General features: G+C 44.3%; 1 protein-coding gene and 2 long non-coding RNA genes across 3 annotated transcripts in view; 2 read left to right on the plus strand and 1 right to left on the minus strand.

Moving 5' to 3' along the window:
* Window positions 1–2,357: 2,357 nt before the first annotated feature.
* C1H4orf54 (chromosome 1 C4orf54 homolog) lies at window positions 2,358–23,211 on the minus strand. The gene is made up of 2 exons (XM_081596452.1): window positions 14,886–23,211; window positions 2,358–7,026 (listed from the first exon to the last, which is right to left on the minus strand). Exon 1 carries the CDS (start codon window positions 20,302–20,304, stop codon window positions 14,923–14,925), a length of 5,382 nt encoding a protein of 1,793 aa, XP_081452578.1. The 5' UTR covers window positions 20,305–23,211; the 3' UTR covers window positions 2,358–7,026; window positions 14,886–14,922.
* The window catches only part of LOC145547431 (uncharacterized), a 28,617-nt gene continuing 12,841 nt past the window's right edge, over window positions 11,284–27,059 (plus strand). Inside the window, exon 1 of the long non-coding RNA XR_014083832.1 lies at window positions 11,284–11,350. This is a non-coding gene — a long non-coding RNA (uncharacterized LOC145547431). The remainder of the gene's footprint in view (window positions 11,351–27,059) is intronic.
* On the plus strand, window positions 18,469–26,177 carry LOC145547419 (uncharacterized). The gene is made up of 6 exons (XR_014083822.1): window positions 18,469–18,522; window positions 19,032–19,197; window positions 19,477–19,666; window positions 19,882–20,092; window positions 20,198–20,344; window positions 23,244–26,177. It is a non-coding gene; the product is annotated as an uncharacterized LOC145547419 (long non-coding RNA).

The raw sequence follows: 27,059 nt of genomic DNA on the forward strand, positions 1-27,059 counted from the left end.
ACAGCTGCTTCACTTTCAGTCTCTTGCTATTGCGCCGGTTTTCTACTTCTCTTCACACCTAGCCCTCTTTGTGCCATGCCTGCCCCATGCTGGGTCGCTGGCATGGATCTCCTTTTTGCGGCTGTTTGCCAGTTTCCTCTTTCAATCTCCATGCCTTCGACAAGGCTTAGACTAAAGAGCTTCATCAGCGCATCAGGCATTCTCACCATGTTTAGAGGCTTCCTGAAATGCTAACCTCTTTCTGAATCAGAATGCCTGGCATATAGCAGACATTCATTCATTCCTAAAGAACATTAATTCCCTCCACGCTAGAAATACACCAGTGAGATTCTGCCCTCCGAGATTCCAGCATACACCCAACACAGACATAAAGCACACCCAACAAATCTTTTTTTTTTTAATTGGAGTATAATTGCTTTCCAATGTTGTGTTAGTTTCTGCTGTACAACAGTGTGAATCAGCTATACGTACACATATATCCTTCTTGAACCTCCCTCCCTTCCACATCCTACCCCTCTAGGTCATTATAGAGCACTGACCTGAGCTCCTGGTGCTATACAGCAGTTTCCCACTAGCTATCTATTTTACACATGATAGTGTATAGTGTATACATGTCAATGAACAAATCTTGTATAGACCATTCTCATTCTAGATTTTTTCTAGAATCTTTGACCTAACCTACACTAGTCTAAGAACTAACTTAAAAATTTCTTCTTTAAAAAGTATCTGTTTAAAAGCATTCCTTAATTAGGATGGTGGTTAAAACAAGTTCCCAAATTATTTGACACTTTCCACTGAGAGGTGGGACTATGTTTCTGCCCACTGAAATCCAGGCTCTGTGAATGCACATCAGATAGAGTAAAAGTGATGCTGTCTCACTCTGAACTAGGCCTTGAGAAATGGGCAGTGTCTGTTCCTGTCTGTTGGATACTCACTTTTGGAACCCAGCCACCATGTTTTGAGGAAGCCCAAGTAGTCTAGGGTTCGATCCCTGGGTTGGGAAGATCCCCTGGAGAAGGGAAAGGCTACCCACTCCAGTATTCTGGCCTGGAGAATTCCATGGACTGTATAGTCCATGGGGTCGCCAAGAGTCAGACACAACTGAGCGACTTTCACTTCCACTTTCTGATCACTTTTCAAGCTGTCCATGGAGAGGCCCAGCTGAAGAGGAACTGAGGCTCTTGACTGGCTCCAACTGAACTCCCAGCTGACAGCTATTATCAGCTTTCCAGTCATAGGAATGGGCTGTTGTGGAAGTAGATTCTCCCTAGAAGTTGAGCTGGTGTGAAAAGCAGAGCCAAACCTTCCATGCTGAGCTCTGCCCAAATTGCAGACTCACAAGTTAAACACATGAGTTTTGTAGTTTTTAAGCCACTAAGTTTTAGGGTGGATTGTTACTCAGTAATACACAATGAGAACAATGGTTCTGGACATACTGCAGTGGATCTGCTTTAGTAGGGCTTTGTTAGGTGGTTAAATTGCTCTGTGTAAGAAATAATAGGAAAATAAGAGCATTCTGAGCCAGCAAGCTAAGGAGCAGAGGATGAAGAGAGGGAGAGGGCTCCAGCCATACAGAGGATGGGTAAATGAACTCAAAAGCCAGCAAAATGATCTAGTGCTAGAGATGGCAGGGGTCTATTCGGAACAGGGGTGCTAGTGCTCAGGTTAAAGATGTTTGCTGACACAGCTGGCTGCAGGGATGGGGCACCTGCTAATCTCTGTGCCATTACCGTAAGCATTCAACATAACCCTGCCACATGTATACAGTCTCGAGTCTGGAATACTCAGGACAGGATGGGTATACTGCAATGAAGCTTAGTGGAATAACACAATGCAGTTATTAAGGTTTATAGTAACTTCAGTGTTAGAGCTGATCCTTCCTGCCCTGTCTCTAAATGTGTGCCTCATTTATTTTGGTTTTGAAGAGGATGACCACATATACTTTGCTGGGCCTCAGTGTGAACCCTTGGGGACATTCGTTGTCTGGGCTGCTCTTTGGTGTCAGCGGAGCATCTCATACCTTGGTAGGTGCCCCTCACAATGCTACTTAATAATGCAAGCAGGTAGATGCCTTAGATACCCTGATTAAGTGAAATACTCTAGGTCCAAGGAAAGACCATATCAGACTCTGACGTCAAGAACCATAAAATAAAAAATTCATGTTACCTGAAGCCACTATTTCCAGTGGCTTAAGCCACTAAGTTTGTGGTTACCACAAGAGAAAACTAATACAACCTGGATGTGAAACATTATAATAGAGTGTTTTAAGTTAAAGGAAAGATTTGTTAGAAAACAGAAAAAAAGGAAAATGTCCAAAGCTTGTTTCTTGAGTTAAAAGAAAGACAAAACAATGCACATTTTCTTTGCATTTACTTTTACTGGGAAAAAAAAAAAAACAAGAAAACATTTTTTTTTTCAAAAGAATCAAAAGACCATTACACAAGATTGCACAATCACTTATAAATGCTGTCAATTAAAGGTAAGTAGGCTAGTCTCACAGAGTCCTTGTCTAAGTAGTTTTCTCCGTATGCAATACACTGACAAAGTAATTCTCAGAGGTGTTGGGCTGGATTCACAGTCCCACTGGGCATGCTCACTGCATTCCATAATTGAATCACATCAGATCTCAAGTAGGAACTCTTCCACCAAGATTTCTATCATGAGAGCAGTTTAAATAGTCACCTTCTTTCCATTTCCCACTGGCTTTTTTCATAGTCAGGGGTATAGTTCAGCGTTATCCAATGTCTTTCTCCGTTTACCACTCAATTTACTCTCCTTTGTTTGGGACCTAACTTCCTCAGTCTTCACATTCTTTTCAACCACCACTGTCTTTACTGTACAATAAGATGAGTTCAGTGTAAATATAGAAACCAACATCTTCAAAGGGGGAGAAAAAGAAAGGACCACTTGCTAGAAAAAGGATACAGGGATGATAGGTAATTTCAGGAAGCCCTGGTAAGGACTTTTTGCCATTAACATTAGCTTGTAAAAAGCAAGTATGAAACTTAAAAAAAGAAATCAAATTTGATGTGTTGTGTGTGTGTTTTATTTTGCACCATTATGAATCAAACACGAATATAACTAATAATATGCTCTAAGTTGCAACATGAAACAAGAATGGTAACAGCTTACAAATGCTGTGAACATTCAGTTCTCTTCTGAGACATGGGGTATATCAATACTCCAGTTTTCAGAATCCTCCCCTGGGCCTTGTAATCACACATGCCACAGATGGACATGTGTTTTTATTTTTCCCCCAGAGGACCAGAGGCTGCAATTCTTATTAGATTCAAACTCAAGGTACAACTTAGCAAATGCTACATGCTTTATTAATGATTTTATGCACCTGTGAGGTCTACTTAGGACCCAGAAATTAGTTAAGAATATAGAAACAGTCTCTTGAAAATATATATCATATCTCTACATATACCTCTTTAAGAATTATGTAAAAGCCTAACATATTCTGTGAATTTGATTTTTATAAGTAGTTTTCTAAAACAAACCTACACATAATTTTTCCCCTCAACAGTACTGATAAAATACAGGGCACCTTTTTCTTTCAAGTATTTGGGTAAAATAGCATACCCTGAGAATTTGGGGTGCAAACCTACACCTTGTAAACTGTAGAATGAAACTCCTCAAGCACCACATAGGAAAATGTGTACCGTGATGGTTTTAAAACACAGAGACTATTACTGAATGTGTCTTCTCATGCACGTATAATATATACTTATCATGAGATTATAGTCAGTCTACTTAAGAATCAACACTGTCCTGCAGTCCAAAGTATTATTTCAGGTAGCATGAGCATTGAATTTGTAGCAAACACAGACTTTCATTTCTATGAAATATGAAAATAATTTAAATGCATTAAATCTCTTTAAGAGGCAAGAATGATGAAATCAAATCTGAAATTAAAAAGATTTATATAGCTACATATTTCTGAGTGACATAAGGATGGTTTTGAAGTGCATGTTAACATTTAGATTCATCATAAAGATGTCAAAATGTAATTTGTTTTAGCTTATTTGTTCAATGATATCCAGAGAGCCATACACATACAGACATAACGTAGATGCAGACAGACATACAGAGAGCCAATGTGTTAAGTCATTAACTGCATATTTGGGCTTCATTTCATCCTGAGGCCAATTTCAGAGAGTGTTTTTCAAGAAAATATATTCTGGTGAATTAAATTGTTGTACTGGTTACAAATTTGTTCAGTTTTCCAAAAACAATTCAAAAGGAGCATATTTCAACCTGACCTTTTGACCAACAGGGAAAAAGGGGAAATGGGTCAAGATTTCTACACAAAATGCCCTGTAGTTATCTGGAAAACTACATTTCACATGTAACCCCAAGAAGAGATGGCAAAAGCCAGACTCTGCAATTCTAATTAGGTTCAAGCTCCAGGCACCCTATAGGAAATGTTACATGCTTTATTAATGGTTTTGTGTATTTAAACAATAAAAAGGTAGCTTGGTAGCTGAAAGGACATTGTTAGGGTGATGGTTTTATGGGCCAGAAGGTTTCATATACCCTTGGCTTTTTCTACTTAGCTTTGGTTGAATAAGGAAGGACACAACTACTTCATTCAAATATCAACGCAACCTCAAGAAATAAAACAATGAAAAGTGAGGATTTAGATTTACCTCATGTTTTTAAAAATGTTCCCCTCTATCATTTGAGGTGGTAAATGGCCTGGAAGCTTTGCTTTTTATGGCTTGATGAAATAGAGAACCATGAAATTATCACAGATGATATGGTGTTCATAGAACACCACTTTAAAATCACTTTTTTAACCACTTGGACATTTACTGCAACCAAAGCAGCTTCTCAGAGGACATAGCCTCTCCGATAGTGCCAACAAATGAAAAGTTCTTTCTTTCCTAGTTTACCTCAATGTGAAAATTTGAGGCTCAGATCTGTTAGGGAAAAATAATGCTAAATAGTGATAAGTAGCTTATGGGATCCCCAGACCCTTGGTAGGTAAGACTCCACCACATTCTCTAGGAAAGGAGATGTCTCTCTTTTTGGAGACATGGAAGTAGTTGACTACTTAACACCAGCACTGGGTTTTCCTAAAAGTCACATGTAGTTTTGAAACAGTCTTGTCAATTCTTGTTCTATCTATGAAATTCTATCTGAGTTTCACAGGATGTGTTCAATACTTGAGATTTCAGTGTTCTGAAAGCATTATAAGTTATTTGAGTATTATGTTTGAGATCTTTAACTGATTCTACATTCTTGTTTCAGTATTAAGTGACCCAGACCCAGCACATCTCTACTGAATATAAGGAAGGGCTGATGCTATGAGAGACACTTCCTAGTAATAAAAAATTAAGTTCTGGGGTGAATCTGTTGATGGAGTTGAGTAAGATGACGTCTATAACCAAGGAATAACACTTCCCCAAATTATGGCACAAGGGCATCTTTTCCAAATACAGAGACTATTTCATATTTCATGCTTCGTATCTCATAGAGGCAGTCTCATCATTTCATAGCTCATTAGCCCAATGATTGATTGAATTGTGACCAGAGCTGACTATTCCTGTCTCAAACCCTTCCTTTTACCCAAAAGAACTTTTCAGAGTAAGATCCCTTTAAGGAAGGCCCTGAATATTAAATTGAGTTTTTTTTTAAAGAGTACTACTGAGATGGCAGCATAACACACATCTTCAGTCATGAACAGTATAAAATTCTGTGGTTTTAAGATGCAATTTTAAGCAAAAATCAATATTAATGATCATTAAAATAAAAATAAGGCTTAAAAAATTACCAGAACGCTTTATCTTTGAAAAAATAAGTAAATAAGAGGAGGTTCCTTTTTAAAAAGCCCAGGAGAACTTTCAAGTTATTCTTTTTAAAAGTAAGAAATATTTCAATGTAACATTTGTTGAATATATAATATATTGACTCACTTGTAAATTATGATGAGCTAAATATTTATTTGTTCAATCAGCTTTTCAAAACTTACCATGAACACTCACTAAAATAACCTTTAGAAGTGGGCTACAACTGAGGCAGTATTGAATGTCAATGAAAGATTCTATGATTTGCATTCTCGACATCTCTTAAAACCATAAGGAGCAAGTGATATAAACCTAGATCACTGCTCTTGGTATGGTGAGGGCTAGAGAGAATCAGAGCCACCAAATCAGGGTTCGCTTTCTACTCCACTACCCCAAACAGGTCACACTTCAGACTCCAAACAATCCGTGAGAGAGAGGAGTATGCAACTATGGAGGGAATCATTAAAGAAGAATATAATCCTCCACACTCATAGCAAAGCTTGGATTCTAGAGAGAAATAGATATTTTATACCTTTCTGAAACTAAGACCTTAATCTTAAATGCAGCCACTGGCTCTCCAGTCTTTCAAACCATTCTATTTTAAGGCAACAAATATTGTCATGGCATTGTACCAATGGGAAAGTTAAAACAAGGCACAAAAGTTAAAACTACTGTTTTTCACAATCACATTTGAAATCATGCTAAACCCAATAAAAGGACATGTAAAACATAACCAAGAGAATGACTAGGCTTGGCTGGTCTATGATTCAAAACACAGACCCATCATATTTAAACCCAGACAAATGCTACAACTCTGCCAGCCAGTCCTGATATATTCCAAGAATCTGTAGGGAGATTTGTGATCCAAATGACTGATTTGCTAGTTTGGTTTACAACCAAACCAATCTTATTCTGTTGTATGTTTTGACTGAACTACAAGAACACATAAGAGATTGTTTGCCTAGTCACAAATGCAGGAAGGAAAGATGAAGGGAAAGCTTATATTAAAGTACAAAAGGAAATAATTTTACATAGGAAAAAACACAACCATTCAATCAGCAATAACACAAAGTGTCTTAACAGGGTTATTCAGAAAAATATAGAAACTTACACACTTGTTTATAAGAAGCAAAAACTAAGAATAACATATCTAGAGGAAGTTTTTCAGGTGATTCTTAGTGTTGTTACAATGAAGCCTTCAGATTTAAGGTTTGTCCATCTTTCTTTCTTGCTCCTATAAACAAACATAGTCAAAGAAAAGACTGTTAGTTCTAAAAGTAAATCTCACTCTTAAAGAAGCAAGAAAAATGCCAAGATACATTTTATTTAACTATTAATTTAACTATTTAATTTCAGTGTGAATAACGCTGAAGTTCACATTTTAAAATTGGAGAATGTGTTTCTGAACCTACTAGACATCCTACTGACTTCAAGAAATTGCCCCAAATGGGACATCTTTTTGAAACTTGAATTAAATACAGTCAACCCATTCAAAAATTATTTTAGGGTTAAATATTTAGTCTTACTGAAATCATCCGTAACAGAAAATAGTATAACAGATATGTTCTTAAAACATACAAAAATGATATTTAAACTAAGTTGAAACATTTGAAATTTATCATGAGTTATTAATTTAGTTAAATGAATAAACTCTATACTCTAAAGTGAATGGTCACCACTTAAATTATGTGGAATTTCATACTGTGCATTTTGTTTGAAATGAGATATACTGGTTAGAGTCTATAACTTATTTCAATCAATTCTAAGACAAGCATCAACGTGTTCAAAATCTTACTGAAAATTAGCCATTTCTTTCTGTCAATCTCTCTATATATTGTATATCTAATAGAACTTTGCCTAAAGAACTTTTTAAAATTAACCTTTGGGAGTTGAAATTTGAACATAATATTATGAAGACAGAAATAGAGTGGCCTACAGGTAATATTTTTTTAAGGATTAGACGACTCTATCATGTGAAAAACAACCTTCAAGAAGTATCAAATAACAGCTATCTAATCAATTTATATGCAATCAGAGTAGTGTGGCAAAGGATATTTTAATCCTGCCATCTAGAAACTGACCTGTGTTAAATATATGCTTAAGGAAAAAGAAGTCTATAAGATTAATTATAGGTTTAGAGCTCATATGTATATATTTCAAGTTTGTTGATTTTACTCTTATGTACTTTATATCAAGAAATGACTTTCAAGAGAAAAGGGACTGTTGTGAGTCTGGAAACTTCTCATTTGCTAAAGTTTTTCTACCTTAGGACACACAGAACAGGAAAAGAAAACATAATTACAAGGGGAGGAAAAGATAATAGGAGACCAAGAGGAAAAATGTCAGTGTGGATCTAAGGACAACTCAGTCTGAGTCCCATCATGAAGCAAAGTTTGCAAGGACTCCTTGCAGAGTCCTTGCAGAGCAGAGAGGGGAGAGAGACAGAGAGAAACAGTGAGAGAGAGAGAGAGAGAGAATGGAAACACCCCAGGATGGGGAGAGCAAGCTGAGGAATGGAGGAGAAATCTGTTTCTACCAATTGCTGGGATCATTTTCAGGGACTTGTAGTCTAGATAACGTCTTTTTGCTCATTTGTGGGATATTGCTTCTGCTAATATATATTAACTTTAGAGGAACTGTGTTTAAAATCTTGAAAGTAGTAAGGTTGCTCCAGTTCCTATTAAGGCTGAAATAACTATTGCCAGTTGAACCTGGCAAAGGGTCATGACGAAGTCAGGGAAGGGAGGGGGTGACTGTACTGTCACCAGGCAGTCTGGCCTGGATGACTTCCCATGATTTTAGAACGCAACACATGACCGAGTTCAGCAGGGATGTTGGGTCAGATTCTCCCTTTCTGCACACAGGCCTGTGCCCAGAGAGAGGGGAAAATCACCACATGCAGCTGGCACCCTATGCCCAGAGCTGTATAACATGCTGAAAAGCGTGGGGGATACTAGAGGACACTGACCACAGTCAACACCTGCCCCAGGGGGTCAGGCAGCACAAAGGGGACTGCAGAGTTGTGAGCATGACCTCCAGTTTGGATAAATATCAAGAAATCCTGTGTATGGGCCCCCTGGTGCTGCCCTGAGAGTACGCAGGAAGAAGGGCTGACTTTCTGCCTTGGTGGAGGCCCCAGAGAGATGAGGGGCTTCTGAGGCATTGATGAGCTTCTAGTCTCCAAGCAAGATTGAACTCTTATGACAGGGCATGGACTGTGTGCCATGTCCTTTGCAGTGATTTTATGATTCAATCTTCACAATGCTCCCGCAAGGTATCCCTACTTTACCCTTCAGGAAATTGAGGTCCAGAGAGGGCAAGTCATTTGTCTGGAGAAAGATTTTGAGCCAGGGCTGCCTGACTTCAAGGCACACATACCTGGGTTTTAGTCAAAGCCACCCAACTTCCTTTGGACTGAAATGCATGTACCCATCGGCATTTAGCAGACCCTGCTTTCAGATGACATCCCACACCTGCCCACCACCCCCGAGTTACCTATCCCTCCCCATACACACACAGATTACCCCCACTCCACCCCACCCACACAAATGCTGGCAGCCACAGCCCCTAGAAGTGCTGAAACTGTTTTCCTTTAGGATGTACAGTGTTCTAATGACTAACGAGAGCTAATTTTTAATCAAAACAGAAACACACATGGGAGCTTAATATATGCTAGACATTGCCAGATTCAGGATCAGTTTCTTACCTTATTCTCTCCCCTTTTCCCAGTTAAGAAAGAGGGACAATTCACAAGGAACTGAGATGTGCAGGGCAGAGAGGGAGAAAGTGGGCAACCCATGGCCACTGAGCTCAAAGGGCCTGGATTTCAGCTCGTCTCTTGATCTGGGACAAATTATTTTTTCATTTGTCAAATGTGGATAAGAAAGTACCCACAGGCTTAAAGAATCAAGCAGCATGATGTTAAATCTTGGAATATAATAAATGAATACACATTAGCTATTAATTTTCCTTTCTTATTAATTTTATAGAGGTTTGAGGAAAATATAATGACAAAAAAAAAACCTGTAGAGAAAAGCACAAAATAATAAGAATGAGGAGAGCTACAATCCAAGGAAAGAGAAAGGGAGAAAAGAAATGGCACAAAAAAAGACAAGAGGAAGATAATACAACAGCAGCCATGTATAATCATCAGGAGAGGAAGCCACAATCAAGGTAGGAAAAAGCAGATATAAATGAATTGATTCAGGAATGTGATCATGGGATGAGCTGAAAAATGAAATGTCGAGCGTGCTGCCTGCAGCCCGCCATCTGACTTCATGCGCGAGGCTGTCCAGAACACACGTGAGGGAGCCACCACTTCAGGCCCACCCTTGAAGCCGTCTAGTCGGTGATGACAACAGACTCCAAACAGCAAAGGGAGGAGAAGGGAAGGAGCAACTAAATCAACTTCAAGGGAATGGGAAAGAAGAAACTACAATAAGGAACAAAAAAGAAATTATCAAAAAATAGAAAGCAAATTCTCAAACAAATGGAAAGAGAAGAAAAGAGGGAAAGTAAGGTGTGGGCCTGACCCCAGGATGGAGAAGCAGAAGGCAGAGTGGGAGAAAAAGAGAAGGGGACTGAGCAGCATTAAGAAAGAAGCAAATGGAAATAGACTCTGGTCTGGGATAATTCAGTTTTGAGTCCCAATTCTGCCCTAGATGGACACTCTGACTTAAGAAGGGTTAGCCTCAATTTTCTCCCACAATTTTTACATAAGGGGACAGGGTTTGATGATCTAAGGACCCCATGGGGCCCCTTTAGAGAACCCTATGAAAATAGTTTCCCCTGAATCCGCTCCCTTTCTCTTTCCTCTTCAGTTGCTGGTGTTTGGGGCTCTACTCAGGAGGTAGAAATAACTCTGAAGAAGTGAGGAGAAAAAGGAAGAACGATGACACAAGAACAGTGTAAGGCACACTCAGAAATGAAGAAGCAAATGGGTCAAGTATTAAAAAAAGAAAAGACATTCAAAGGAAACAAAATAATTGCCGACCCCACTGGGTGGCAGGCATGGTGCCAATGAAAGTTTTCTGTTGTTATTATTACATATTTATCTTTATGCCCTTGTAAATGGTATTTAGTATCAAGTCTCAGATACGATTTTAAAGCAAAAATACAGCATGTAAGTGGGTGAGCAGGAGAAAGCATGAGACTGAATATGTTAGGGAAGGAAAAATATAGCTACATGCCTCAAATGACAGAAAACTAAAACAAAAATAATCTCATCAGAAAAGGCATCAAAGATACTGTGGAGAAGGGACTTCCAAAACAAACCTCAACAAACAACAAAGGCCTAAAACAGAAAAGGCCTAACAAAAAAGGAGAGAGCTGGGAAGTTTTGAACTCGTATGCCCAGCACACTGGTGTGTTCCCAGTGGGTTTCTGTTGTAACTCTCTGGCCACCAGCTGGGAACAATTTGGTCCATTTATCACACTGTGTGTTGTCATTACTAAATACAAATAAAATACATAATATTACTACTTAGCCTCTGAGATGGGTTGTGACCTGGCAAAGATTGAGGAGCACTGCAATTCTGTTCACAGGAAGAAGAGAAACAGTAAGTACACACCTATAAAAGCGAAACTAGAGGAAAATTCATAACAGAATGATCTGAGAGGAGCAGCAGCTAGGTATACTCAAATCTATATGGGGGAGAAAGTAAGCCTCCTGGTTACAACGTGCAGCTAAAAATAGATGATGAAATACTTATTATTTGAGCTGGAAGGAATCTTAAAGGTTAAGACAGGATTTGTACACTGTTTTTGCAGTTCTGTGTGTACAGCTTGTGTCTTCCAGCTGGAGTGCAGGCTCCTGGCTTGTATTAATAGGATGGTCACATGTGGGTTCATAGCCTCACAACAGAGTTCACCGTGGCTGATGGAGTATAAACGTGTAATTCATGCTTGTGGAATGAATGAAGGAATTAGTGCATTTTATTAGACATTCATTTTACAAAAGTCAAGAGAATCAGAGCAGGTCCGAGGTGTCCCGCCTGCCAGTCCCGGGCTCATCAGGCTCCTCTGCCATCCTTTTTTGGTTTCATGACTCCTACCAAAAAACAAACAGCACACTGTGTGGTCCAGGAGCCAGGAGCCAGCCCCATGGGTCCTGGTTCTCTCCCTCTCTGGGGACCTCAGCAAAACCACTTCTTTCTAAAGCCCCAGTTTTCTTCTTATGAAATGCTGTGTTTGGATCAAGTCATTTATGTGACTTCTTAGTTGAGAGGAACACATAAAACCCTACTCTACCTCAAGAAAAAAATCTGGAATAAGTCTGGTTTTCAAAGGAAATCTTAAACTGAAACTAGCTTCCAGGACTTCTCACACTGACTGTCCGTACAAACACCAGCAGATGAACGGGGGTATACCATGTAATTTTTGCTATATCTGAACCATGTTTAAACTTTTTCACACAAGGAAAAGAACTATACATTTCCTTTTTTTTTTAACCTGACTTTTCTTTGGCAAGTGGCATAAAACTTTCAGGATGCTGAGTCTTGAAGGATTTTAGTTATTATCTGAATTTGGGTAATTAGATTGTCACCTGTACACAGAAAGCTAATCATTAACTCTTCTGTGTGTGTATGTATTTGTGTGTGTATGTGTATTAATTGCTCAGTTGTGTCTGACTCTGTGAAACACCATGGACTGTAGCCCGCCAGGCTCCTCTGTCGATGGAGTTCTCCAGGCAAGAATCCTGGAGTCAGTTGCCATTTCCTTCTCTAGGGGATCTTCCCGACCCAGGAATTGAACCTGGGTCTCTGCATTGCAGGCAGATTCTTTATCTTCTGAGCCACCAGGGAAGCCCCAGTTATTTCCTTGACTAGCCTTAAATCTTGAAGCCAGCTCTTGCCTGTCTGTCTTTAGAGTTGTGGAGTAAAATAAATGTTAAAGAAGGGAAAAGCTTTCAAAGAAATCACTGTTCAAATCTCTAGTACAAAAAACTCGGGTTTGTATTTGTGTCTGATGGAAATCACTCCAGCCTAATCTCTCTAGACTCAGCAGATGGGAGAAGGGCCAGAGGCAGCTGCTACAGGACACAAAGCTAGCCTGTGCCGCTTCCTCCCTCCTCGGGGCCCTGTCCTCCTTTCCCCTTGCCCTGCACCTCCATAACTCACACAAAGGCCTCCCAGGATTAGCTGCTCCCAAACAGCCTTAGGTAAACATCCCACCTGTCCAGAAAATGAAAACATTTTTGTCTAGACGCTACTCCTTTCCTTCTGCAAAGCTATCTCTAAATTGAGGCCTCTTCCACGTGCATATTTCTTTATTTTCTACATTGAACAACAGTTGCATTATTTATCTTTAATCTTTCCCTCCCTTCTTTATTTGTGTTCATTACATACGGCCCATTGCAAATTCTTGGAAAGGAAGAATTTGAATCATCTGTTTCTAGATTAGAAGTGAAATGAGGGTTGTGCTTTTACCTGAATTTTTAGAGGAAGATCCAAGGATTATTGAACAGTGGTCTATTGGTTGTTTGCAGCCTAGTAAATATAACACATAGTAAAATCCCTTAATTTGGAAAGCTTTTATATTTTGCAACAACTGTTACATGATCTGACATTCACACAAATGTTGAGCAGTAGAAATCACTGACACACAGTTGTCATGGGTCCTAGAGAATTTGCATGCCCCAGAACACACAACTGGTGAGAAGATGCTGGCACGCTGATCCTACTTCCTAATTTCAGGTTTTTTCATTGAAGAAAGAAACAATGTTCCTCTCTTTTCAGTACAGAGAAGATGGGAATGGTTTATTTTTTTCATGTAAGCATAGAAAGGGTTCCTCTCCTCTCCCTCTCCTTTCTCAGTTCAGTATGCTCTTACCAAGGTATGAAACCCCTTAGAAGCATTTATGCTATCAACCCTTCCTCATGTGAACACAGCAGGAGAAGGAGAGGACAAATCTGTCCCCCCAGTGCTGGCAGTTTCCTGCTGAAGGGTGTGTGTGTGTATGTGTGTGTGTGTGTATGTGTGTGTGTTGAGTTGCTCAATCATGTCCAACTCTTACAACTCCATGGACTGTAGCTCACCAGGCTCCTCTGTCTGCGGAATTCTCCAGGCAAGAATACTGCAGTGGATTGCCAGTTCCTTCTCCAGGGGATCTTTCCAACCCAGGAATTGAACCTGCATCTCCCTTTCACCACTGAGCCACCAGGGAAGGCTTTCTGAAGGTTGCCCCTGCCTTATGTGCTTGACCTAAAGTGTCCTGGTTCAGAAAAACCAGGCTCCCCTTCCTATCAAGTTCCATGGACTGTAGTTACAGTAAGGATTCCCACCGATGAATCTGGATGGACTCCGGTGTCAGAATCCACATCTACTTCATTTAGAGAGGGGAACAAGGGGGGATTGATTCTTTTCTGATGGGAGAGAATGCAGATAGGAAAGGGTGCCTTGTAGGCACTGGATCAAACACAGCAGCTTCATCCCAGTAGCCACTGCAGCTTGGGAATCTCCCATCCCATAGGGGTCAAGCCGTGTGTGTGTGTGTGTAAAATACCTTAAAGACTTTGTAAAGACTTTGGACTTGCCTAAACAAAGTATTCTGATTGTCTAAAAGCAAAAACAAGAGCTTAAAAATAGTCTCTTTGTATAAGAAACTTCAAGAGAAAGATGTGGTGGACAGACAGAAGCCATTCTGCAGATTTTAGAAAATCTCTTAACAAGAAAATGTCAATCTTTGACTCTCCTTACTCTGAGGAGCAACCAGAGTAATGGTGCTTCCAAAGATGTCCTGTGCCTCTGTCACTGGGGCTGCAAGGAATAAAGCTCACTCCACAAAATCCAGACCAGGTTTTCATTTCTTCCCCCTGCCAATCTTCACCCAAGGCTAAGCCTGATAGATCCCTCCTACTCACTGTGGGAAAAACACTCAGGCAATTTGAAAAGGTTAAAGGGAAAAGGCGAGCTGTGGGGCTGAGGAGTTGGGAGAGAAGAAAGCTTGGCAGGAAAATTAGCTCCTTAATAACTTGAATGGGGTTCTATTCTTCCGAAAATACCTTCTCTGCTATAAACCTGCCACTTCAAACACAAAGCATTAGGACTGCTCTTAATCTCTTAAACATGATTATCAAAGTGATGGTCACTCACCAGCAGCTGCTCCCTTCGGCTTTCTGGTGACCACTCATCATCTGTGTTCCACCACAAAGCTCATGGTGGTGCCGTCAAAGGAGGGAGGTGCGATGATCCGCGGCCCCAGGGGCTGTGAGGTGATGCTGATGACAGGCTTGCCATGCAGCTGGGCAAAGCCCTTGGCCCCCACGAGATGGGAGGTGGCTGCCAGGGCAGAGGACGAAGAGGAGGCTGGAGACTGACCAGAGGCCATGAAGTAGGGGGCCTCGGTGAATGCTGCAGCTGCCTCTTTGCTGGGGGGCTCTGCTGTCAGAGGGGAGAGCTCACCGCCCCCTGGAGTGCGAGCAATTGGCGTGGGCTGCAGGGCGTTGGCGGGCAGCACCGTGGGCAGAAACCCGGGGTAGATCATGTAAGTGGGTCCATAGGCCCCAGGACTCAGGGCCAGGGGAGGCACAGGGAGGGACATGGGAGCCACTGCCTGCTGCTGGGAGGTTATAGGCACGTCCACATACTGCCCCGTCTCGGGGTCAAACAGTCTCCGGGTCATGGGCTGTACTGGTGTGTCCACCAGATAGTACTGGCCAGTGGTCACATCCAGGAGCATCTTGCGCTGGGTCTGCTGATGTGGGGGCTGCTGGAAGGGGTCTGTGGGGAGGGGAGCTGGGCCGGCAGGTGCTGGGGCCGGCATGCCTGGCGGGGAGAAGCAGAGGAGCTGGGGCTGGGCGCTCTGTAGGGTGAAGGGCAGTGGCTGCTGGTGGTAGATGGCAGTGGGGGGATGCTCAGGGCTCTGGGGCCCCGCGGGGGCAGCTACTGTCTCCCGGGGGTGGTCAGGTTTGGTGCGCCAAGCTGGCCGGCTGGTTCCACTGACCTGAGAGCCCTTGGGACTAGTGGGGACCTGACTGCGGGCACTCAGGGGGGGCAAGCTGCAGAGAGTGGCAGCAGCTGAAGAAGCTGGGGGTCCCTCCCTCCCTGCCCCAGGCCTGCCTGGAAGCTCTCCAGTGGCAGAGCTTCCTTTAAGAGGGATGGTCAGGTAATTCTCACAGTCACTATTGCTCTTTTCCAAATTGCTGCCGATTTTCCTGTTGGTCACCTCTTCCAGAGGTGCCCGGGTGGCCGGAGAGATCTTGAGGGACCGGAGTCCCTGCGATTTGACTCCCTTGGCGGCCGCCGAGGGACTCTCTGGAGAAGGGCCTTGCGGGAACTTGCCAGCAACTCCCCCAGTTTTCTGGGTGCTGCTGGCACTCACTGTGAAGACGTTCCGTTGGCTGGGGAGAGGGGGCAGGGGCTGGGTTCTGTCCACATCCTTGTGCACTGGGGGAATATAGAGGGACCGGGGCCGCTCCCTGGCCAGGTTCTCAAAGGCGGCCGCACGGGCAGACACGCTCTCGGTGCTGGGGTTGGAGTTTCTCCGCTGTAGACGCTCTGGGCCCCCTCGCAGGACCACCCCGCCTTTGTTCCCAACGCCCCGCTGCTCCTCCGCCTCACCCAGCCGTCTGGCCAACTTGTCAGGGTCAGCGCCCCCAGCCCCTTCCCTCTCCTCGCTGGCTATGAGCGACAGGACGTGACTGTCGGTCAGCAGAGGCAGGGGGTCGCTTTTCCGCTTCCACTCGTTCCTGTTGAAGCTGTACAGCTCTTCCATGGACCTCACGGCGGCCGTCAGCTTCTCCAGGGCATTCCGGGATGTCTTGGGGCCTTTCCCTTCCTCCTTGACCTCCTCCTCCTTGACCTTCTCTGGGGTCTTCTGAGCTTTGGAGACGATCTTGAGCACAGGCAGGTAGGAGCCCTGTTCAGGCTTATTGGGGGCGATGGTAGCTACTGGCAGCCTACCAGATGCCCTGTGCACCAAGACTGTCCCTTCTGGTGAGGAAGAGTTCAAGACCCTGCCACCTCCCTTGCCCATGTTCTCCCTGGGCTCTCGGTCGGTGCTGTCCTCCCTGGGGTTCACCACGGCCTGGCACGTGATCACCATGGGGGACAAGGATCCGGATCCCCCAGCGGCAGGAGCCAGCTGCCTGGGTTTGGGCCCAGTCAGCCCCTGCTCTGGCGTAACGCTGCCCTTGTCACTGCTGTCCCCTGACCCCTTGATTAGTTTCCGGACATCTCTCACCTGATGGAGGGGGCCTTGGGCCTTGGACTTGTCCCTGACGTCTCTCACCTGGAACTGGGGCACTTTTTCCAGGTTGTCCCCCCGGAAGAGCTTCTGCTGGGCCCTGCTGTTGTCCTCAATGGTCTTGAAGAGGTTCGAGGCACTGCTGCTGGCCAGTTTGGGCGTGAGCAACTTGGCAATGTTGAAGTCAGAGCTCGGCTGTTGCACGCTCCCCAGGCGGATCTTGATTTCAGGAGCCTTGGGTCGGATCACCGCCGTGGAGGTGGCCTGAGCAGCAGGATACTTGGTGGCCTGCTTCCCCGGCTGCTTATCCTTGGGTGTCTGCTGGATGTTGGGGACAAAGAGGCGAGACATGATGGTGGACTTGCTGGCAGAGATCTCTCCCAAGTCGGCCCTCCAGTCACCCCCCTTGGGGAGTTTCAGCTTCCCAACAGGGGCTCTTTCTTCTCTCTTCTCAGCCTCTTTCTCCTTCCACGACCGGAATGCACTGTTCTGACTGCGGAGGAAGATGCCCTTGACAGTCTCTGAGGCAGTCTTTTTAATTTCACACACTTCCGGGAGTCCATCGGCAAAATGACGGCCGGAGCCTGCGAGGCTCTCCCGAGGGGCGCTGGCTTTGAAGATGGGGGATTTAGACCCAGCTACGACCCCCTCCCCACCGGCATCAGACATGCTGACCACCGTGTACTCGGAGCCGGCCTCCGAGTGCCGAGAACTCTGCCTCTGCAGGCCCCTCTCGCGCTGCTTCTCAGCCCCGGGGGGAGGGCCCTCCGTCTCCTTGGAGGTGCTGGAGAGGTGATGGTGGGATGTGTCGCTGAGTTCTCCCCTCTCCATTTTGAACTCGTGTTCCCGCTGCATCTTCTTGGAGATGACATTTTTGAGCAGGCTGGAAGCAAACTTGGACTTCTGGGGGCCATCAGCGCGGGAGGCAGGCTTGCCGCTCTCGGGGGTCTCTGAGCCATCATCCGTGTACACTGACCCGGGGCCCTTGCTGGGGCCTTTGGTGGCCTTGCAGGGCCCCGCGGCAGAGCTGGCTTTGCTCTCACTGCGTAAATTCAGAGGCTCGAGAAGAGTGACCACGCGCGGACCCGACTGGACCTGCTTCTGGAAACACAGAGGTGTCTCCACGTGTTTGATCTCGCCCTCGACTTTGCTGACCACGAACTCCAAGGCCTTGGTCTGGGACTTCTTGGATTGGATGTAGAGCTGGTCTGCCGTGGTCCTGGCCCCACCGCCCTTCCTCAGCCCTGCAGCCACTGAGGCCGCGCTGCTTCTCAGGAGGCTCTGTTCCACCCTGGCTCCAACACCTCCACATTTTAAGTCCAGGAAGGTCGACCAGCGCCCAAAGCCAACTTCGGAGAGCGCGGAGGACTCCCGGGAGCTGATGTTCAGAGCCTCAAAGTAGGGGTAAGCGAGGCTCCGGAAGGCCCGGGAGGTCAGGTTACGCACCTCTTTGTCCGCATCGTCCAGCTCGCTCACGGCACTGGAGGCTCCACTGGAGTAGTCCACCAGCTCCTTCGCCCGGATAGCCCCGCACCGGGTCTGCAGGCGAGCAGGGACGGCGATGAATTTCTTTGCATGGTCCTGAGCCACGGCTGCAGCCGGGTCTTGCTTCAGCGAACTGGAATTGTGTTCAGCAGCTGTAGAGATGCGGAGGCTCATGTCGCCTTCATGCTTGGCAGCATAAATAATGTTTTGCTTTGCACACACGTTGCTAGGCTCATTTATAGCCCGGGAAGTCGGTTTGATTGATAGGAGGATCTGGCTTGCTGCGTTCCCACAGCTGCTGGCGGCGGTGGCTGCTGCTGCCCCTGAAGCCGCCTCCGGGGCCTCGGGCAAGGGCTCCCGCGGGGCGGCCGTGCCAGGCCCCGTGGGTGGGGGAGTGGGGTCACCGTCCGAGGGGCCGCTGCCCACTTCCGTGCTGCTGGTGACGCCGCCGCCGCCGCCGTTGCCCGCGCTGTGACGGGCGGGGTCGCTGCTGGTGGGGCTGGGTGTCCGGGAGGCGTTGGTGCTGGGAGTGGTGCTGAGGTAGCAGCTGTTGTCGTCGTCCTCTTCAGTCAGTGTGGTGACATCCTCTGGGGTCTCGTCGCTGCCACCGAAGGAAGCATAGTCCACAAATGAGTAGATCACGTTGTTGTCCTCGAAATCCCAGCGGGAGGCCAGGCCCACGTCGAAGTCCATGTCCTGCTCCACCTCGCTCAGCTGGATCTCGTGGGTGGTGATGTAATGGGCCTCCTGATTTCTGGGGGGGTCCCGGCTGCCCTGAAACTTGGCAATAATGTCTCTGCACTCTGTGGCTTCTCCTTCCCCACATCTCCCTTTTCCTGCCCCTCCTCGTCCTCCTGCTTTTCCCCCTTCTTCTCCTTTGGGCTGGCAGCTCACCGCGTTCTCACCACTGTCACTCTCGAAGCCTAAGGATGAGGAGGAGGTGGCCAGAGCCCCTGTGGATGCGGTGGTGCCATCCATCTTGGACAGGCCACCTTCTTCTGCTCCGTCCACCAGGGAGGAGGAAGAGGAGGAAGAGAAGGGGTTGCTGCCCTCATCGGTACCGGAGAGCTGGGATCTGGAGAGTTCCAAGGGGACAGAATTCTTCAGGGGGCATGGAGCTTCCCGCTCTTGACTGCTGACTTCATCTTGGGCTTTCTCCTGGGGACTCTTCGGGCCCCTCTGATCCCCCTGGTGCTGCTCCCGAGTGAGTCTCATGGTCCGGGGACTGTCCCTCGGGACTCCAGCTGAAGCGCACATCTCCACATATTTTGCTTCTCGCAGGGAGGAGGCTGATGGCTTGGGAAGCGGCTGCAGCTGCTGCTTTAGCTCCTGGCTATCTTGAGCTCTGCTCACCCCGTCCCCCACCTCCTTGGATCTGGCCTGCAGATTCAGTTCAGGAGGGGTGCCTTCCATTCTGAGCCCTCGCCTAGGTGTCAGCGACAGGAGGAGACAGTGGTGAGCGACAGGGCTGTCCTGGGTCCTTCCCTGGCCCTGGAGGGGCTGCAGAGTAGCCCGAAGCAGGGTCCCACGTGCCTGGACTGGCCCCAAGGCTGCAGGCACCCTTGCCACTGCTGCCACCACCTCCCAGTTCTTCAGCCCCTGTGGCGGGGCCCAGGCCAACCTGAGGGAGGTAGGAAGGCTCCTGGGTGGGGTGGCAGAGGTGGTCTGTGGCCAGGGGGCTGCTGCTCTGGCCGAGACCGTGGCCAGCTTCCAGCAGCCAAGCTGTTCTGTCCAGTTGTTGGCCTGACGCTGTCGGCAGCTAGGAGTCTGAATGCCATCGACCACGGAAGAAGCAGCATCTGTAGGTTGACTCCGGGACTTCCAGAAATGAAAGGAAAGCATGTGCTGTTTCTTGTGGAGCCTTGTCCCTTTCCTGGATGGGGTAAGAGTGGGTCACGTCATTCCAGAAATATTTTTAGTGTCTGTTCCCTAGTCATACTGAAACCACACTTGAGTGTAGAGAGAAGGGGCTCTGAGATGAAGAGAGAATGCGGGGGGTAGAGAAGACGTGTGGGTTCTAATTGAAATCAACCAAATGTCCTATGTAATCTATTATGGGGATGTCTAGCAAGTGTGAAATTATTCTTTACTCACTGATGTCTTTCATCCCCAAGTCCGATTAAATGTGCCCCCCCTTGTTCTTAAATAAATCTGAATTCAGCAGTGCATTTCAAATCAATTAAGGACAGCCCAGAAAGACTTCAAAATCTCCTTTGGACATATGGCAGCTTTATGTTTGCCTGAAAATCTATGCCTTTTCTTTCTCTTTCATCTTAAATCACTTGAGTTCTGGTAATACTACCTTTCTTAGGAATAAAACACTCTATCCCTCCTTCCCCAAAGTTCCACTTTATGAAACATAATCTGTTTGTTTAAAAATAGGAAGAACTCCTCCAGCCCTCACTGTTGACTAAAGTGTAAAAGGGCAATTTTCAGAGATTTGAAACTTAACACTTGAAATAAACTTTTAATTAGAGTCACTAAAAAGCACCACGTGGTTCCAAACTGACACTACTTCAAATCCCTACAATCTCAAAAATTTCCCTAAACTTCCAAAACCATGGCAAGACAATAAACCTCCAATTATATATAGCCTGAGCTGCAGCCTCCTGGTTCAGTTACACTGGCTGGATTCCAGACCTGCAGGGCACCGAGTCAGAAGGCACGGAAGAACAACAAATACACTTACCCTTCCTGAGTACAGTGCGGCTTGGAGGGAGGTTCAGAGAGGAAATGTGACCCACTGGCATGCCCCATGGCACTGAAGCCAGAATCCTAGGTCACTGGCTCTGAGATCCTTTCATTTCAAACAATTCAGGAGTTGGGCAAGTGCATTTGCCAGGCAACCCCAGATGGGGGTTCTGTGCCGGCTGTCCTCAGAGCAGATCCCTTGGGTCTATCAGTGGAGAACCACAACTCTTGGTTTGGTGAGATCTGGCTCCCATCACCTGCCAGGCCCAGTTCCACCTCTATACATAGTCTATGTGTCACTTATGCCGATTGAATAAAGCACTATTTTAAACATTCACATTTGTGGGAAACAAAAATAACACCATCAGCCATCCCCTTCCAACATGAAGGCCACCCCCACACTGAAAAATGTTCCTTCCTCTGGCTGACTGTGCGGGGAGGTATGGAGTGGGAGCCCCTAGCAACTGAGGCATCCACCTTCTCATCCTTGGGATGTGGACAGTGCAGCCCTGCCATTCTCCCAGGACAAGTCTCTCCTGCCCACATCACTGCCATTGAAAACATGACATAGGGAAGGCTGGAAATATCAAGTATCATATCAAGTATCACAATGTGGATGGAGAGCCAGAGCGCTAGAGGCAGAGAGTAAAAGAGAGAAGGAAATGGAAACAGAGAGGGAGAGAATGAAAGAACCAAAGAGTGAGAGAGAAAGAGGGGCCTTGCTAAATTTGTGATCAAATTTTTGATTATGGAGAACCAGGTGTAAAGGCACAAAATCCTAGATTCTTAACGATAATAAAAAAAATTGTGAATTGCAATAGTTACAACTAAGAGTTACACAGTGTTTACTATGTGTGAGGCATTATCTGAGGCACTTTTAGATGTGTCTGTATTTATTTATTTAATTCTCATCACAGCGTGTTAAGTTAGGTACAATAATTGTAGTGAATTTACAGATGGAAAAGCTGAAGCTCAGAGATGTTAAGAAATTATAGAGCAGAATTCAAACCCAGGCTGTCTGGTTCTAGAGCTTGCCCCTTCACGTGGCTACACTGCCTTGGTGACTTCCATGCTCAAATACTCTCTGCTACACCCAGATGCCCAATTAGACTGGAGCAGTACGTCCTAGGCTATTTCATCTGAATGACTACAAATAAGCCATGTAACCATTTCTTGGTTTTGTTTTGTTTATGTCATCAGCCTGCGTTCACATTATGTATTCGGGGATTAAGGAACATGAGCCTATATATAAAATGAAATAAAATATATTTGTCTCCTCCAGGCAAGCAGAATACTTCCAAAGCCCCATTTTAATTTTGCTTCGAAGCCTTGGATGAGAAACCCTGAATACTGCCTCAAACACTGTGGGCCATACACACTCCTCAGCTGATTAGAAAACAGAGTTGCTGCCCATCAAGGCAATTATATGCTAAGAAAAAATCTTTCCAGCACTTTCCATATGGCCCTGTCTGTCATGACAACTCAACAGATTTTAGCAGTTTTGTCTTGCAGTTGGCAAAGCACGGAATTGGAAGGTCAGATGCCCTGGATGTAGGTTAAGCATAATTATTTAATATCCTGAGTTCTAGAAGCTTACTTCCAGAGTTTTCTTCTTCCAGAGAGTACAACCCTAGCCCAAACTCCCCACAAAGAGAGAAGGATAACGTAAGATAGGCACTTACCTCCAAAATACCTGTGTGGCTCCTTTTCTCTATTCTAAGTCAATGCCAGCATAGGAAAAAATTTGTAGAAAAAAAAATTGACCTTTTTCAAGTGAGGTCAATTTCCAAAAATGGAGTTTAATTCAAACCACAAGTTCTATTTAGAAATCAAAAAAGCAGAAAATTTGGAGTAGGAAGACTCTCTTAAAATATTTTTTTTAAAAAGAAACTCATAAATGAAAAAACAAGGACCAATCATAGAGTAAAGTAAGACAAAAGCACCAAACTTCTGCTTTGGCATTTCCAGAGCTCTAGATTAGTATATGTACTGTGAAATAATTTCAATTTTGATGAGATAATTTTTTGTCATTCATTAGCCATAGAGCCATTTATTCTTAACATGACTACAGTCATGTTTTTTTTTTACAGATGAACTCAGTGATTGCCTACCTGATCTCAGCTCTTGAGCAATTAACAGTGACTAATATCACCAGCATTAACCCATGCTAAGCAAGCATACTTGCCAGACTAGGCAAGGTATACTCAGTAGATAACTTTATATGGGAATTCAAAGAGCAACAAAGGAAATGACTCATGTCATTATATTTATCTCTGAAGAGAAAGTTTCTTAGCATTCCCTGAAAGTCTTATGCGATGTATCACAGTGAAGAAAACTTTAACATGATTAAAGAAGAATGATGGCCAAGATATCCAACAACCAGTGAAAGGGGATGGTTATATTTCAGGCCTCTGACAGTGGCATAGTTTGATAGACAAATACCTCATTCAAAAGCAAAACAGTTATCCAATGTAGACTACAAGACCAGAAATGAAGAGACGGGTTTAAACTCTGACTCAAACTAGACAAAGGATTTTTCAAACACAGGCATTTTCAGGATTCTCTGAGGTGCAATAGGGGAGAGACAGTTTCTGATTACTTTAAATTTGGAGTAAGGCTTCCCATTGCTTTTAAGTTGTGGTGCTGGAGAAGACTCTTGAGAGTCCCCTGGACTGCAAGGAGATCAAACCAGTCAATCCTAAATGAAAAACCCTGAATATTCATTGGAAGGACAGATGCTGAAGCTGAAGCTGAAGCTCAAATATTTTGGCCACCTGATGTGAAGGGTCGATTGATTGGAAAAGATCCTGATGCTGGGAAAGATTGAGGGCAGGAGGAGAAGGGGGCGACAGAGGATGAGATGGTTGGATACATCACATTCATTCAACTCAGTGAAAATGAATTTGAGAAAACTCTGGGAGATAGTGGAGGATGGAGGAGCCTGGTGTGCTGCAGTCCATGGGGTTGCAAAGAGTCGGACATGACTTAGTAACTGAACAATAATAAAGGCTTCCCGCAAACCTCTTTGCACACACTGATGTGAAAGAGGCTTTTCTGTTGGCCACTGCTTAATGTCCAGAGAGTGGCCAACTGTTTCTCCTCCTAGCCAAGGTTGAAACACCTAAGAATTACATCTGAAAGAAAAGCATCATTTTTGTTTGTTTGGTTGGTTGGTTTTTTGGCTGGTGGTGCCAAAGAGCGAAGACAGGTAACCTGGATGACTTTTTATAACTACTAAGTGCTGGAGCCCTTGGCTCTGAGAGACTCAAACCCACACTCAGTTGATGACTGAGCTTTCAGTTCATGAGGTGGAGGTCACAGGCTCTTTCCCAGTGCTGGCCAGTAGGCTATTCCACAGCCTCCACCAGCTGCCTGCACGTGGGAGCAGCTGGTCACCATGGAGTCCAAGGAAACGGAGTGGCAGGATTAGTGTGAAACTATCTCTGTGAATAGAAAACAGCGTGCCCCATGAGGATGAATAAGTAGCACTCTCTTCTTGTGCAAAGGGCACGTTATCATAGAAGCGTGCCATGCACATCGGAGATGCAACCTCTTAGCTATGCCCTTAAAACTTGGAAGGACAGAAAGGGGCAGTTCATCACCAGAAATAAAATATTCATAGACACTCAAGCCTGCACACAGAGGACAGAGGTGGTGCAAAAAGTCCTTCGCTTATCCCCTTGAGTCAGGCTATGTATCTGGGGTTGCTCCTCTTGTGTCCATCCCCACCCCACCACTCCTCTGGGTTTCCTAGACATTTTGCACCAATCCCCCCTTGCCCCAAACCCATGCCCCTTCTTCTTCCTTTTGGCCCCTGACAATAGTTTCTATCTTGTTGTCTCTTGAGGGAGTAGAGTAGTTTTTGATGTTTCAGATCTTACGGGATAAAGAAAAATTGTCCCTTCCACATCAACCTCAAAGTGAAACATTGACAGGACAAATAAGTCTTCCTCTTCAAAGACCACTTTGAAGAGCCTAACTGTCAATGTCTGTCCATCTCACCCAAGTCTGTCTGTTATCCTAGACTGTAGGAGGCGGAAGCCTGAGAAGGGTGCTGCTAAGGTTATCTCCTTGGTCTGAGAAAGCAGGTCAAGGAAGAGGCCTCCTTAGGGTTACACAAGTTAAAGTAAGTTTTTTCCAGTTGGTAATGAAACAGAATTTACATCATCAGTCAGCTCAGCTGCCTGTCTATAGAATAACATGAATAACTTATTTCTAAGACTTTAGAAAGGAATCTTTTTTTTTTTGCCTTTTAATTCTTGATATTGCATTGGGAGGGCTAAAAATCATGTTTCTGTTTTGTATTACTTTGGTAAATATTTTTTCTCCCCACATTTCTGATTTCAGACTGTGGTGATTTCAAACAAGAGCCTCTACAAATACACTCAGTATTTTATTTTTCAGCTTTCTATTTTCTATGAATATTTGGATCATTATGAAAATTAAGATCTCATGTCTCTCTTTACTTCAAATCTGTTCAAAACTCAAGTACTGAGATGCAAATTAAGCAACTTTTGGGAAAATAATGTGACAGCTTCTGTCTATCATACGTAATACAACCATTAGAGTTCAATAATATATATACAGGAATGTTTATTGCAGTGTGTTTTGATAGCAAAACAAATGGAAATCACATAAATATAAACCGGTAGAGGATGATTGATTGATTACAGAGCACACATACTCTGACTCATTGTGCAGACACTAAATAAATAGAAACATACATTCCAATCTTTGAAGAATTGCCATGAAAAGACAATTACAGAGTAAAAATGTACTAGTATGACTCTGTTTCAGATACAACAATAATAAAACTCAGTAAGTGAACATAGTTCATGTAGTTCATAGTTGAATCAACAGAAGATAGGTAGAAGCATAACACCAAACTAACATTATTTTTGTATATGTAGGAAGATAAGATTGAACAATTATGATTAAATTTTCCTTCATGCAGCTCAGTATTGTTTGAATGGTTACAACAAATACATTTTTCTTGTATAATAAAAAAAATTATTTTGGAAAAATTTCACTTCTCTATAAACATTCCTTGAGCCCAAGCAGCTTAGAATGGAAACAAAGACAACTCATGCTGCAGTAGACCAAAGAGATTTTTCAGTTTTACTTCCTTACTTGATTTAATTAATTCATTTATTTAAATTTTGGTTGTGCTGGATCTTCATTGCTTTCTCTAGTTGTGGTGAACGGGGGCCACTCCTCGTTGCAGTGCACAGGCTTCTCATTGCGGTGGCTTCTCCTGTCTTGGAGCCGGGACACATGTCATGGGCTCTAGACACATGGATTTTAGTAGTTGCATCACAAGGGCCCCACAGTTGCAGTGTGCAGGCTCTAGGGTGTGAGGGCTCCAGTAGTTGTGACACATAGGCTTTAACTGCTCCACAGCATGTGGAATCTTCCCAAACCAGGGATCAAATGCATGTCCCCTGCATTGGCAGGCAGATTCTTATCCACTGAACCACCAGCTAAGTCCTTACTTCCTTATTTTATTAATGTAGGAAATGAAGTTAAGAGACTGTAAGAGACTTGCCCAAGGTCACACAGTGATGAGTAGCAGAGAAAGAGTAGAATCCATTTCTTCTGACTCCAAATTCAGGGCTTGTTCCTGTGTTGATTAAACTTTGTCCTCAAAGTGACCAAAGGGAATAGGAAACCAAATCCCATTCTCAAACAATTGGAGTATATTCCCTAAGAACAAATAATTTTATTGTGGAGTTATCTTTTACCTTCAAAATCAGTGTTGGTTAGATAAACAAACCATTGCCACATGGAGCAATACAGATGTACCTCACAAACGTAATGTTAGGAAAAGAAGTTAGATGTAAAGAGAATATACTAGATGATTCTATTTTTTAAAAAATCTGAAACAGGACAAATTGAATCACTGGTGT

The sequence above is a fragment of the Giraffa tippelskirchi genome, chromosome 1, assembly GCF_054371585.1.
Source record: "Giraffa tippelskirchi isolate mGirTip1 chromosome 1, T2T-mGirTip1v1.2.pri, whole genome shotgun sequence".
Taxonomy (NCBI): domain Eukaryota; kingdom Metazoa; phylum Chordata; class Mammalia; order Artiodactyla; family Giraffidae; genus Giraffa; species Giraffa tippelskirchi.

Coding starts and splice junctions, on each gene's coding strand:
- C1H4orf54 (XM_081596452.1), bottom strand. CDS start 20,304: ATGCTTTCCTTTCATTTCTGGAAGTCCCGGAGTCAACCTACAGATGCT.